Raw genomic sequence first — 15,265 nt, forward strand, 5'->3', positions numbered from 1 at the left:
TTATTATCCTATACCATACTATCTATGCTCCTCCACCTCCATTATTCTCTTCCATCCCCCCTTTATCTCCAGTCATCTCACTATCCTCTACCATTTACCACTATCCTCTGATATCCCCACAATTATCTAACATCTCCTATCCCAAAATCCCCATCCATCCCTCACTATCCTCCGTGATTCTTGTATGTTTCCATCTCTAGCTATCTTCTATCACTTCTCACTATCCTCTACCATGCCCGTTGCCCTCTACCATCCCCTGCTATCCTCTGCCATTGATCGCCACCCTCTATCATCCTCTGCTCTCACATTCCATACTATTTCTACTTTCATCCATCATGTTTGCCCAAACTTGTCCATATTCCCTCCCCGATGTTCCAAAATGTTAGGGATAAGAAGTAAGGTTTTACAAACCAACTCCATGGCCCTGGTGTTACAAAAGTGATATTTGCCCATTAATACCGCATCCACTGGTTGTATGCCTGGATCGTCCAGCTCATGTGTTATGCTATGTAATATGCCTTTGGTACGTTTGCCCTAGAAGATCTCTAGCTGACATATTGTATTCCCCTCCTCTACACTCACTGATCCATCTTGAAACCGGTTGGATGTGATGGAAGTTGCACACCAGATATTTTTCTGCGAGACATAACGCCAAACATATGAGGATGTAGCTGGAAGCCACGGACTCCACATTATTTCCATTGTATGCGATTAATTAATAGCTCCCACAATTTCACAATTTTTAGAACAATGAGAAGAGACTAAAACTAAAATAATGAAAATGCAACAAATACGTCAATGTCAAAATCACAGGGGAGAGGAACGCTAAGAACAAGGGCAGGTAATGATGGGTCTACCTGCTCTAAACGTTAGGTTTTAGTGGGGACCTTTAACTGGCTTTGAAGTTTATGTAGAAGCTTTAAGAGCTTTATGGCCCTCTGTCTCCTTTCCTTACTCGCCAGACAGCGAGTGTAATGCCAAGATGACAGGGTGTACAAAATAATCGCTTGCAAACCCATCATACCAAACCCATCATAAATCGCTTGCAAGACCCATCATACCATCTCAACGGTGCGTCTGCAAGATCAAGGGTGCTCGTTCCTGTCCTCTGTAACAGGCCAGTAATTGTTAGGAAGCAGAAAACTGGGTTGTTATTATTAGACCTCCTTAGGCATGTAAGACCTCAAAAACAGGGCATTCGTACATTTTGAGGAGACTTGAAGAACGTTCTAGAGATGTGAAGTCCTTGAGAGGACCATAAGTCTACCATCCTGGCTCATTCAGCTGAAGACCACGTGTGGAAGCCAAGGTGTCTCCTAAGCTGTGGACATGGGTATCACCTCAGTGGTCCACCAGAAAGAAGGCTCACAAGGGCTACTTGGTGGCTTGAACCCTTGAGTCCGGGGGGCATCTTTATTACGTTGGCGACTTATTTGGTTAAGGTGGTCTTGGGGTGCAGACATTCTTCCAGACTGATGTCCTAATTTCATGGAACATCTGACAACCTCGCTCACTCCATGTAGCACCAAAACACACGTGAGCAAAAGCCCTGGTGTAACATGGACAAGTCGTGACTCAACGTGGCATGCATTCACATAACCAGGGTGGGGTCAGAACACCTGGCATGGAGGTGGCAACCCCGTAGGCATCAATGACATCACACCGTGTCTGTCTTACATCAGCACCGAAGCACGGGGTTAACTCAAAAAACGGAGAGTCTTGTCTCTTCTCTCAGCATCTAAACCGCTGCTTGTTCCAAATGTTCGTCGATACTGGAGATTTAACTCTTTGTAATTCAAACGATAAACCCCTTAAGAAAAGGAATTCTTTTTTAACCCCTTACATTCAAGTGCAAATCAATTTCCTTGGAGACAATCTTGCAATTCCTCTGGGTCCTGCCATGGCTCCTGAATCCAATTAAATGTTTTTCCTTGATGTTTTGTGTACAGTTATTACTATTTATTGTTTTATATAGCGCCATCGTATTCCATAGCGCTGTACAACGGGGGCTCTGGAAAGCCCATCTCCAGAAAGATACTAAGAGAGTTCAGAGGAGGGCGACTGAAACGGTGAATGGTTTGCAGGAGGAGAAGTGTTAGAACAAGAAGTCATAATCTAATACTAAGTGGGTTAGAGTTTTTGATGGAATGTAAGTTTACTTTACTGTGAGGGCGGTAGATAAGTGGAACAGCCTCCCAGCAGAAGTGGTAGAGGTTAATACAGCGAGGGAACTTAAACATGCATGGGACAGGTATATGGCTCCGGAATCTAAGAAGAGACCGACGACTGATTCAGGTCTGAGTCTTTACACAAGACTCACAGGCGGACTAGACGGGGGCCGAATGGCTCTGCCGTCAAACTCTACCTTCCTAGGTCTCCTTCTCCCACTTTCTACTCCTTAGCTCGAACCCCATCGCCCCGCGAAATCCTATGCATTAAACACACGCATTAGAACCCCCTGCCCTCCGACTGCACCCTTCGCATGCCAGCGTGCCCCCCACGCCTCTCTCGCTTCCCCTTAGAACCTGTTTGCTTTCCATCGCTTGTTATTATGATCGTTTTTTTTGCTTTTTTTGTTTCCTCCTGCCTCCGCCGCCTTGATGTTTGCAGCCTCTGTTCCGCAGACACTGGTACCCCTTGTATTCCTATACGCTGCGAAGACCCTCCCTTTCGGAGGCAGGATTTTTTTTTTGCTTATTAGTTAAATGTTTGCACTGAAACCAGATACCTGTTTTTTTTTTTTAAAGGCCCCCTCTCTTACTGAGTGCATCTATTTAAAAGGACAAGGCTGGGTTTATAAGTCCCAGCGTCTTCATGTGCCCTTATGAGAGCCTTCAAAGCAAAAGGGTTTTTTTTTTTGTTTTTTTTCTCCCCTTAATTTTTTTTTTTTCGCCCCTCACCTCGCCGTGTCAAATGAGCTTAAAGCAGACGGCGCTGCTTGGGTACAACGCTCTCTCTCGTCAAAGACCGGAGCAAGGTTATAATTGCTTCTACCTGAACCGTCCCATTGCAGAATCCGTTGAACCCGCCACACCAATGACCTAGGAGACCGGCCGAGGTTTTTTTTTTTTTTTTTTCTTCTCACGAGTCCATTTGAGATTAAAATCCCCCCCAAAAAATAAATACAAAAAAATAGAAATATACCACCCTAAAAAAAACCAAAACAAACAAACAAACAAAAAAAACAAGCAAAAAGGAAGAAGCAAGGATCTTAGTGGGGAGGACAAATGCATACAAATGAATTTAGGTGCTGGAAGGAGAGATTCCACTTCTCACCTCGACACCAAGTAAGTGAAATTAAGAAAAATCCCAATTTTGTATTTTTTTTTGTATTTATTTATTTATTTTTTTAAATAGTAGCTTAACCCTATAGACTCCAAGGGAATACTTTGATGGTTTTGCGGTAACAAAAAAAATGTTAATAGCGATTCCATCTTCCTGTGTTGTTTTTTTTTTGGCAAAGAGAGTTAGCGGTGATGCAATTGTACTTTTTTGTTAATCAAAGCGAACGGCTTTCATCCTTGATGATGTTTGTTTTAATGGGTATTTTGGGAGCCTTTGCCTCGGGGTGGCGGATGAAACGGTCTCAGACTGGTGGGATTGGGATCGGTTTCAGACAGAAACGCGTTGGAATGTAATAATGCGTTGCGATCAAGCTGATTCTGCGGGGGGGGGGATGTTGCATGGGGTTGGCGACGTGGGGTTGCAGGTGCAATTGCTGCTTTTAACTCTTCGCGTGATGGAGGTGTGTGTGGGGGGCTGCATGCTGAGAATTTAACCAGTTATCTAGGTATTGTTATAGGAGATGACATTTACTGCCCTGATTACCCCTGTAGGGCATGTGGTTTTGTACGGACCCGGCACGGGGAGAATTCGGTGGATCTGCTCTTAATTACGATTTCTGATGTTAGTAGAATGTAAGAAGATGCCTCGTTTTTCCTCCCCGCTCGTGTGAGTTATGTAATATGACGTCTAAAATCCCCAGCGTAATAATGTTCTGATATAAACCCAAATCCTTCCACGGTACTTCATCTCCTATAGTGCAGCGGCAGCCGGAGGTAACTGAATGTTCCGTTTGGTTAGATAGTCCTGTTGGGTGTTTCGGGGGTTAATTTCTCGATAGTGATCGGCTGATTCCTGATTATTGATTATGGGACAGATAAGTGTTCATTTATTCAGATGCAGCCAAGACAATGACACGTAAGAGCTGTGGTAACTTCGGATTTCCAGTCGTTTCAGTGAGCCAGAGTGATGGGAGTTGTATTTCTCAATGACTCTTGAAATATTAACACTTTGAATAGCCCATTGTGGAGATTCTATGTAGGGACTCGCAAAATGTGTTGGCCGATTGGCTCTAATACCAGACTTTCATTTAGATAACGAAGCACTTAATTGAGTCACCTGCATTCAAGCAGGGATATCCGCCATAACATAGTGAGAGCGAAAGCACCAATTGGGAGGGTTGGATATCATCAGATCCAGACTGTGTGACCCTGAGAATCTGCCCCCTTTACCCAGAGATTGGGGCAAAAATCCCAAGACTCCGAAACCCTGGAGATCCCAGGCATGCTTAAAATAAATCTAATCAATGCTTGAGAAGTGCCGGCCGGCCGTCGGTACGGAGCGTTATACACCTTCCTCGGTGTGGACGGATAATCGCCGGTCTGTCTGCTGAGATACGTGGACCGCGACCCATGAATGAGACTCACGAGGACTCCACGCTTAGTCCGGATCCGGAGACGTCAATCATCCATCGCAGCTTCCTTTAACTGCCAAAGGAACCTGCGGGCTGGAATCCCAGGCATACGATATATATATATATATATATAACATATATGTAACATAACACATATATAACATATATGTAACATAACACATATATAACATATATGTAACATAACACATATATAACATATATGTAACATAACACATATATAACATATATGTAACATATATACCTGTACCTTAATGCAGCGTTAAGCTGTGTATTAAGTGCAGGGCTCCGTACACCGTTGTTAACATGCCCATGAGGAATGCTTATGTGTGTCTTGCCCTGCTCCCTGGATACACTATAAAGGATGCCCTGCATAGGGGTGGGTGAGAGGGGATGATCCTCAGGGTGCTGAACACTTCCATGGTGCAGAATAAAGGACTTCTGGTATGCGCATGCGGCTGTGTATACTTATGTACCAATACTGTCCAAGGGAGACAAACACAGCAGGTTGTGAAATTGGACCAAGATGACAATACCTTTAAATTGTATACAAAATGACTATTTTACTTTATTGAGATGGTGGTGGATAAGTGGAACAGCCTCCCGGCAGAAGTGGTAGAGGGTAATACAGCGAGGGGATTTAAACATGCATGGGATAGGCATACGGCTCCTGAATCTAAGACGAGACCAACGACTGATTAAGGTTTGGGGCTTTACAGCAGGAGAAACGGGCCACTAGACGGGGGCTGAATGAGTCCGATCTGTTTCCTTTAAGGTTATAGATTTAACCCCTTGTAGCACCGGAGGGATGATCTTTTTTTTCCATAGGTTCTGTGTAGGGGACATTAGCAGAAGAATTCCCCTTCATTTGTAGTAAGCGTGTTGGATCACGACCCCGGGTGTGCTCTTTTTTCAGGGTTAGGGGAGGGGATGTTTGACATATGGCCGCGTCAAACCCCGTGTCAATCACTGTCACTCATTTCCGAGCATAAATCTCCCATAAACGGTGCTTCTCCTCGCTGCTGTAAGCAGCCTACAGTCTAATATTCTTACTAAAAACTGTTCTTTTGCAGTTTTCATTTTTTTTATAATAAGTAGATATCGCAGCAACTTAACGTGGAGTCTTTAGTGGGACCGACATAAGTTACATACGCTTTGCGAAACCTCAGAGGTCTCTTATTCAGATTGCTTTGAAAAATGACTGTTTTTTTTTTTTCAACTAGAATTTAGCAGCCAGACAGAAATTTCTGAGAAGCAGACTTGTTTTCGTTAGGAAACATAAAGGGATGTATTGACGGAGATCGGTGTAAGAAAGCGATAAACGTCAGGGGTCAGAAGTAAAGTTTTGCAATCTGTGAAAATCTGGCGCTTTGGGATTTCTCAAGGCTCTGGTGGTAAAATAGCGATATTTACCCATTACAAACAAAATACAAGCTTTTTGGCTCAAAGTTCTCTGGCTGACTATATTGTATACCTGGCTAGGCATGATGGGTGTTGCAGTCCAATTTTACTAGACTGTCAGAAATCCTTTTCTCTCTCCCCCCCCCATAATGTCAGAGATGCGTGGGCGTATTTGGAAATTCTAGATTCCACATGATTTTCATAATGTGTGATTAATTAATCGCTCCCAAAATGTCACAATTTTTTGTTAAACAATGTAACAAAAAAAAAGCCAAACCAATAGTTTTAATAATAAATAAAAATGAATGATACATTAAAAAACAAAAAAATGGATGAAGTATTTCAGAGTTGCCCTGGTTACAAATCCTGTATTATTATTATTTTTAATATATATGTTTGCATTAACCCCTTGTGCTCCAGGACACCCAGGAGGCACACACACAGTTAATAGAATCTGGTTCGATTTTTTGTTGTTGTTGGACCGTACAGGTGCAGTACCGCGTGTGTCCACCGGGTGGCAGCAGGGGGCGCTGAGCTCTTAGCCCCGCAGTCTTATATCGCCTTCATTTCCCTGACTCTTCCTTTCCCTGAGCCTGGGGTCCAGCAGGGAGCATTCTCCGCGAGCAGCCCGGCCAGGGACCCCCTCCTAAGCCCAGAGAGGGGGTGCACAGAGATCTGCAGGGGTTAGGCTGCCATGGGTCCCAGCTCCCCTCAGACCTGCCCCTTGCTCCCCTCCCTGAGTGAATGTAAAGTCCCTGGGGGGTGAGTGGCACTGAGCCTGTCTTATGTGGGGTAGGTGGCTGCCCTTAAGGAGCTGGGACGTGATGCACTCACTCCGATGGACGTAAAGCCCCCGGCCGAGAGAATGAAGTAACCGTGATGGAGCCGGTATCAGCCCCGGGCTCCAAACTCAGAGCAGCCGGGTCCAGGGGGTGAGTACGAGCCCCGGACAGGGAGGCTGGGTCCGGGGGGGGGGGGGGGGGGGAGGCTGGGTATTTAAATGACAGGGGCATGGGTGGGTGACAGGAGGATCTCGGGGTATTGATGGGGGTCCCGGTGTTGACTTGTACCTGGTGTATAATGGGATGCAGGTTCAGTGGGGGGGTCTGTGGTTGGGAGGTGTGCAGAGAAACAACCCTTACTGGGGTCAGAGGGGTGCAGGAAGAACCTCATGTTTGGGGTAGAAGAGTATTGGGGTTTAGTATGAATTGGGGAGCAGTAATGGTTGAAGGTGTCACAGAGTCAGAGTAAATTATGAGAACTTCCCATTCACTGAGCACATTGCAGAAGAGAAGATTCTGGGACTTTGGATGAGACTGATGGGTCCTTGGATGGGATGGATGGGTCTTTGGACTGGATTGATGGGTCCTTGGATGGGATGGATGGGTCTTTGGCCAGGATTGATGGGTCCTTGGGTGGAATTGATAGGTCCTTGAATGGCAATGAGGGTCTTTGGATGGGATTGATGGGTCCTTAGGTGGGAATCTTCCAGTGGATGGAGAGGGTCTCGCTGGAGAGATGTTGGGTGAGGTGGGCAGGAGATGTTAGGAGAGGTGGGCTTCATCTCCTAAGCCACTGAGACATCCACTCAGTGCTCGGTGAGGAATCCCTCTACTCATCACTTGGCTTTTTCTGCACTCTGTTCGCTCGTATAAAGAATACAAGATGGTATTATGTGAAATGCCCCAGCGTGTGATACCCGTTTCCCGTATAATAATGTCACGTCTCGCTGAAGTTAACATCTGAAACTCCAGGGTCTGAGCCCTCGGCTTGATTTATATTCAGGTCCAGGAAATCTGTAGGATCACATAAGCAATTCACTGTTTAACCTCTGGAATTCCAGAGCAGAATGCAGCCTCTGCAGCCACTGCTGGCGCTGTAGGAGTTAATAGTGACTTTTGAGCCTGTATGTATGAAAGAGAGCAGGTTTTCCAGTAGAGTTGGGTTTACTTGTTTTATTTGCTTGTTTACATTCCCTCACTGTATTAACTTCTACCTCTTCTGCTGGGAGGCATTTCCACTTACCCAGCACCCTCTCAGTAAAGTCCCCCTCTCTATAATATGTGATTGGTCGCTTGGAGGTCCATATAGCGTAACAGCAAGGCTGGAGATGACCTTCGTTTGGGTGGCTTTCTGTTGAAGAACCTTTTGGCGTTTCCTAAATTCGCCTAATAAATTCACACTTACGTTTTGTGAGAATGCGGAGCAGACGCGAGGACATCTGTGTATTCTGTAATCGTAAGGCTGGGAAGGGTTAAACCTAAAGTCCTCCAATAGGCAGCACTCCAGGGGCCCGTCTTAACCCTACAGACATATCTCCAACGAGAAAGCTTCACTCGTTCAACACTTTTTCCAGATGACAGTTTAATCCTTAAAATGTATGTCGGGGTGGAGACTGGAAGCGGTAGGAAGCATCTATAGCCCGGGAAGAATGAATGATCATCCAAAATGATTCACAAATAGCGTTTGTTGAAATTTAACCCATTATTCCCAGCACATAAGTAGAATCTTATCACCGTAACCCAACGTTGGCAGACGACCAATTCGCCGCCGACTTCAACCTTCGTAAAGCCCTTTTTTTCGAGATATTTTATGAAGTTATTGGTTCTTAATGGGTTAAACAATTCCAATGAGGTTTATTAACTTTTTATGAGCGTGTGACAAGGAGAAGACACTTTGGCCAAAAATAAAGCCGTCTCCAGAAGTCCAGCCGCGTTCCAACTTTGGACGCAGGTGGCAGAAGACGGGTAGCAGGGACTTAAGTGGCTTTTTGGAGTCTCCTGTCCTCCTCAGTAGGATGCCTTTATCGCGTCAGACTTTAGAATGTTGAAGGACAGGGGAGGTTCGGAACCCAAGGAGATGTTTCACGTTGCGGCCGGTAAATTAGCGATGCCCCGTAGGATGATAAATGTTGATGCACACCTTGGCTGCAGGGTATCTGCAATCCCACACGGAGCGTGACACACCTCTGCCTCTACCTGTCCCTTCTCAAGGTTTTGGCAAAAACATGATCCCTTTTTTTTTTTGCTTTCTTAAAGGAATTTGAAAATTCCAGCAGTGTTTCCAGACACGGCGTTCATTCATATCCCAGTAAAACCAGTAAGAACGCTGAGATATCCCCAGCGATAGATCTGAAATGCTTGGAGAACGTGTCGTGAAGCCATCTCAGTTGGCTTTCATGGTGAACGTGTAATTGCGCATGGTACATATGAAGGCGGCAAGTGTTTGCGGCCATCTGCGTCCCCCTTAATGTTGTAAAATGTTACAGCTGGCCGATTTCCAGCAGTTATGGGAACTGGAACCGGGATTTGACAAATCGCATTAAAATCGCACCAAATGTGTGGCGCATGAACCTGTGTGGCTCTCCGTTCCGTGGGGAATGGAGACTTTTGGAATGAGCCGAGATGGTGGAGGAGGGACAACAGCCCAATTCTTCTCATGCCTGTCTGTCATTCCAGTAAGGCCAGCTCTACTCGGACACATCCCCCAGTCACAGGGCCAGCTTATCCCAATATCATGTTACTGATACACGTTTTGGGATTTATCCACTAAAGGGAGAGTTTGTCGGAGAGTTGGGTTGAAGCTCGTTGACTTCACTGATCGTTATGAAGTACCAGACCCCAGTGAGCTTCTACTGCAGAGCTTGGCCGACCCTGTATAATGTATAGTTAAATCAGAACAGGGGAGGTGGATGGTCTGTATAATTGCATCGGGCCATGTGAGCACCTTGCTTTCAGGTTCCCTTCGCTGGGCGGCGGAATCGGTCTATCTGTCTCGCCTTTGGGGGTTACAATAGTCCCTTTGGGCATTGATCGCTCCACTCGTTCTGTACTTTTTGAAGGGTGCATTTTTTTTTTTTTAGCATAAGGACATTCCTCTCACCCCCCCCACCAATGTTTCCAGCAGGATCTTCTTACATGAGAACAGGTGGATCAGTCTGTGCCTGAGACTTCCATACAGATCCACCTGTGTGATTGCCGATCGCTATGCAATGGTGTGCCAGGGAGGTGACGGCTCATAGACCCCCCACCGGAGATCCTATCCCTTCCTTTAACCCCTTAATGACAAAGCCCGGGCTCAAAATGCATTATTTTCAATGGGTTTTGGGACCGCCCATTGTCCTTAAGGGGTTAAGTTGTATTTTTATGTAGCATTATTGTACAGCGCCGTGGAATATGACGGCGCTGCGTGAAACAATAATTAACGATAATAGTAACGACCTACCCTCCTTTAGGAATAATTAAGTGAAATATCCCGGCCAGGTCGGGCCAAGCGCCCATCGTCAGGCACACCTTAAATAACTTGGAATGCTGAATGCAAGGAAGTCAGACACGCAACGCATGCCCCTATAGCCTGCATGTACAGGTCGCGCATGGCTCCCGGCGCTCCGGAACTTCCAGACTTCTCCACCAACGTACATATAATATACATATATAATCTGCTACAGTGTCATTTTTGTATTATCATTAGCGGCTTTACCGTGGGGGTATATCGGATCATTAACCCCTTACGGTGCCACCAGCAGGTCATGGTGCCTTTTTATTTTTCTGGCCGTTAAAAGGTTAAAGAGACTGCGAGCCTTTGGGAGCAGGACATTCCTCTCTCTCTTTTTGTCACCTTGTCTCTAAGCTTGTATTGTCTCCAGCTCGTGTGTTATGTTGTCTTTTTACAGCTGCGTGGAATATGTGGCACCTTTTAAATAAATATCACTTATTTCTAAGGAAATGACACGTTCTTCGGCTGTGTTGATAAGACGGAGGAAGACGTGAAATGCAGATACGAGGCTCGTTTCTAGACCTTTCCGCGCAGCATGCATTCCTACTGTATTCCCCTTTGTGTTAATCCGCCCCTCTTATTTTGGGGGGGGCTTTCGTATGGATGGAAGTTGGGGGTTCAGAATGGGCATCGTATGAATTAAGAGTACGCTGAGATCTATAGTATAAAGGTGTCAAATCCGATCAATTTCCCATCCTAAGAAAGTCTGCCTGAATCAACAACAGTCAGCAATTTAGGGGCAGCAATAACTTGATGGGGAGGAATAATCATGCAGATCCTAAGGCAAGGTAGCCAAGTCGTACGTTTGTGTAGAATACACATATGGTGGGTTTATAATGCATATTTATTGAGTTTTTTTTGTTTGTTTTTTTAAAGTTCAGTATAAGGTTACAGATCCCTTTAGGGCTATTTCTATAAAGACGTAGGGCTGTATCTACTAAACCCTGACATAGCTCTGGATGCTTCTTTTGCGTTTTAGGCTCCCAAAAGCAAAATGCTTTAGTCTACCGGTTCTGGTTACAGAAACATGCGCTTATGATTCACGTTTGTGAAAAGTTTTATAAACCATTGGAATCTTCACTCTGATTGGACCATTACTTTGGTTGCTATGGTGATAAGATCCCTAATATTTGTTCTAGGCTCCCCAATATCTATTTGACGGCCTTCGGAGCGTATAATAGCTGGACGGGGCTCATCAGAATCTCTGCTGTGCATTTGCTCGCTTTTTATGTGCCCCCCCAACCTACTTGTTCTGGGTAGGGTCTAAAAAGACCCCCCATGCGCATTCATGCAATGAGACCGTTTTCTAGCCAAAGTTTAAGATCGTTTTGCCATTTCTGAGCGTCCTATTATAATGGTGTAGATGTGCGTGCGCGGGTGTATATGGGGCTTGAGGCGCTGATTGAGAGATTAGCTAAGCCTTTCCTGTATATTTCTGGAAAATACACAGTTTACGGGTTGCTAAGCAACAGCACATATACAAAAATATAATGGAACCAGCTTACGCGTTGGAAAGGAAATTATCAGGATGGGGAGATCTGTGTTTTTCAAGCAAATCCTTCCAGCCAATTGCACGATTATCTTATAATATATCATATAAAACAAGGTTAAGGTCTCAGTCTAGATGGGCCAAATGGGGCCAGATTCTACGTTTCTGTGGTTACGTGAAATGTAATTATTTTGGGCTAATTCCCAATGGACCACAACTCCCATTAGTCCTGCCTGGGTGAGGATAATGAGGCTGTGGTCCGACGGCTGCATGGCGGCAGCTTGCCCAATATTTATTGTATACACATTAGAAACCATTTATATTTTGGTGCTGGGCGACTGGTACACAAGGAGACGGAGCGACACAGAGCTGACACCAGCCTTCGAACTCCCCGCTTCAAAGACCCCGCGTGTTTGCCATTCGGGGACTCCTCCTTTCACCATCACCGTGTAAAATGTAACACCATTCCCAGGGCGCACCGAGATTCTTGGGATGAATGAGCACGGAGGTGGGTCGGGACACTACATCACATTACACGTATTTATATAGCGCTGGCAGATTCCGTAGCGCTGTTACAATAGGAAACAATGACAACATTAACAGAAGGAGAAGAGGACCCGGCTCTCGTGAGCTTACAATCTATTATTACACTACAATAGTCCATTTAATATATCTGTTTCCCCAAATATTACATATTAAATATTAACAATTTAATTAATGTTGACAATATGCAATTTATCAGTAAGATTATTATTATTATTATGTTTTATTTATAGCACTTCTTACAGTCCCTACATTCAAAGGGTCTGACAAACCCAATACTGATGGACTAAGGCGAACCGATACGCTAGGTACGGAGGGTTCCGGCTCCCAGGATCAGGACATACTGGTAGAGAAGGAGAAGAGGGCCCTGCGTTCTTATGATCTATTAGAAGGTTGCAACATATTGACATATTAGAAACACAGAAAGTGACAGCGGATAAGAACCCATTCCGCGCTAATTCATATTTTCCATAATTAATGTAATGCTAATAGCTTACCTTCTGACCCAGGGGGCAGGTAAAGCCAAGTGGCCCCATTTGCCTCGTGCCCCTCTCCCGTAACTTACATATGCATCTGCACACATATTTACACACACTTACACAAACTCACATACTCACGCTAACACGCATACTATAACACACACATGTATACGCTCATGTTAACTCACACACACTTACACATTCATGCTCACACACTAACATAAACACATTCATGCTCTCCCACAGACTTAAACACACATTCTTGCTAACACATACACTCTCAATGACTAACATAGTCATATAAACATACAAACTCACTCCGTCCCTCACCCACTCACTCCCCGCGCCTCACCTGCAGCTTTTTTCTGTCTGCTCGCACAGTGTAGCAGGAGAAGGCAAGAGGGAACCGGGGTCACGTAACACAACGTTGCGTGACTCCGCTGTGTTCCTGCCTCCCTGGGCCGGTCCAAAATTGTTCAAAGGGCCAGTCGGACCAGTTTTCCCTGTGTTGAAGGCTAGCCCTGGGACCATATCACCATACCAGCTGTCATCAGCCTGCTTCCTCAGCTATAAATCCACTTTTTGGCCCCACGGTTCCATTGCTCCTGTGCCTCCTCACTTTTAGGTCACGGAAAAATACAGAAAAGTTTCTTGAAAAAGTCTTTTGTTTGTTCCGCCCGGCAGACTCTTCGGGCACATAATGTGGCTGTTGTAGCCCTGGATAATGTATTCTTATAGCGGGAGCTTAAGATCCTACATCGCCAGACAGGTGGCAGCCCTTGTCAGCGGAACCTTCGCAACCTTTCATCGTGTCAGAATTCTCCTAGTTTAATCAACATAAAGACAAATAAGTTCATGTCACCAGAACCTCCCTGGGTTTCATGTAAAATGGGGACTAATATGGACCAGTGGTAGACAGGAAAGTTGGATTCCCCAATTTTCTTCTCCAACACAAGTCATTGAGCTCGATTCATGAGTCTCGACAAGCATCTCCAAAGCTCCAGGCTATACCTCAATGAAGTCACGTCAGGTTCTACAAAAAGAATAAAACAATGTCCAGATAAAAAGTACTAAAAAAGGAACTGTTTATGTTTTGTCTTAACGTGAAAGCAACACTTGGATCGAATGTAAATCACAGAGCACTTTGCACGGATTCTTGGCAGGCGGCGCTTGGATGGAATTAACTAATTGAGGTTGAGTTGGAGATGCCTTCTGGCTGTTTACGTGGACGGCCTGAAATTGTACAGAGAAGTAGAGTTAAAGCGAGACCAAAGTCCAGGGGGGGGGAATCCATGCTGCATTAGGCTTATGTGGAGAACTGTTAGCCCATGCATTGGGTTACCAGTAGATCGTCTGTAGAGTAATTCACCCAAGAGCTTGGCATTAAATTGTTCTTGTTGGTCCCTGTGACCTTAAATGGTAGAAATGAGTGTGATTTCCTTCCTACGCGCGCGACAGTCTTCCGTCAATTGTTTGGCTTACCTCTGATTGAATGTGCTTGGTTATAGCAGACACCTCGATTACTAGTATAAAAGCAATATTTAGATAAAAATCTTCTAGTTTGGTTCCTCGCTCGAGTTGTGAGCCCCTTCCATTGGTTCTTCCAAATCCGTGGGGGGCAAGTAAACTTTAATGTTTCTTAGCATCTGATCCTTACCATTGGTCTGTATCCTTGCATCCCGATGGGGCTTGGAGGAATCCACTTACCTGGAGTAATTAATACCCTTCATTACTCACTGGCCGGGCATCTCAGAACGGGATTCATTTTTTCCATTGCCTCGTTATTCTTTGCCAAATGTGTGTTTCAGTGTTTGGGTAATTGCAGCAGAGCCAAGAGGTCTTTCAGCTTGTGTTATGAGAGTTAAGCATTATCAGGCTGGGTTTTTAAGTGTTTGTATATTCCTCACTGTCCGCACCTTGGTGCAATCATCTTCCTATCGAATGTGCCGCCAGATGAAGGCCGTTGCACTCGTGTGGGATTTAAAAGGCTTCGCTCCGTTTTAGCTACAGGGAATTTGACGTTACATCAGCACAAGTGGGACAGAGCCCGTACTTTAAACCCAACGGCCTACACATGTCTTAAGATACTCGCAAAATAAAATGAAGACCACCAAGGGCCAGGGCTTCCCTCAGGTGGGACCTGGGGTTAGAAGGGTTTCTTCCGTCTTAGAACAATCGGGGCTCCACTGTTGAGACAAGAGGAGTGCTGGGACATGATGTCATATCTTAGTGCTCCGCATCGCTTAATGATGCAGAAATCATGAACGTAAGGGAGAAAGCGGGGCAGGAGCTTTTTTACCCCAGACAAAAGGCCCAGGAGATACTGTAACCTATGGGCAACAGCACCGCCATGGGGACTCTCAT

General features: G+C 45.2%; 1 protein-coding gene across 1 annotated transcript in view; it reads left to right on the plus strand.

The window, feature by feature from the left end:
- Positions 1 to 12,371: 12,371 nt before the first annotated feature.
- LOC149284840 (uncharacterized) overlaps positions 12,372 to 15,265 on the plus strand; it is a 102,351-nt gene continuing 99,457 nt past the window's right edge. The window contains exon 1 of the mRNA XM_089496015.1: positions 12,372 to 12,387. Within this exon, the coding sequence (XP_089352141.1) occupies positions 12,372 to 12,387 (16 nt within the window). The remainder of the gene's footprint in view (positions 12,388 to 15,265) is intronic.

The sequence above is a fragment of the Sceloporus occidentalis genome, unplaced genomic scaffold, assembly GCF_023333645.1.
Source record: "Sceloporus occidentalis isolate IW3139 unplaced genomic scaffold, rSceOcc1.0.p SCAF_87, whole genome shotgun sequence".
NCBI lineage: Eukaryota > Metazoa > Chordata > Lepidosauria > Squamata > Phrynosomatidae > Sceloporus > Sceloporus occidentalis.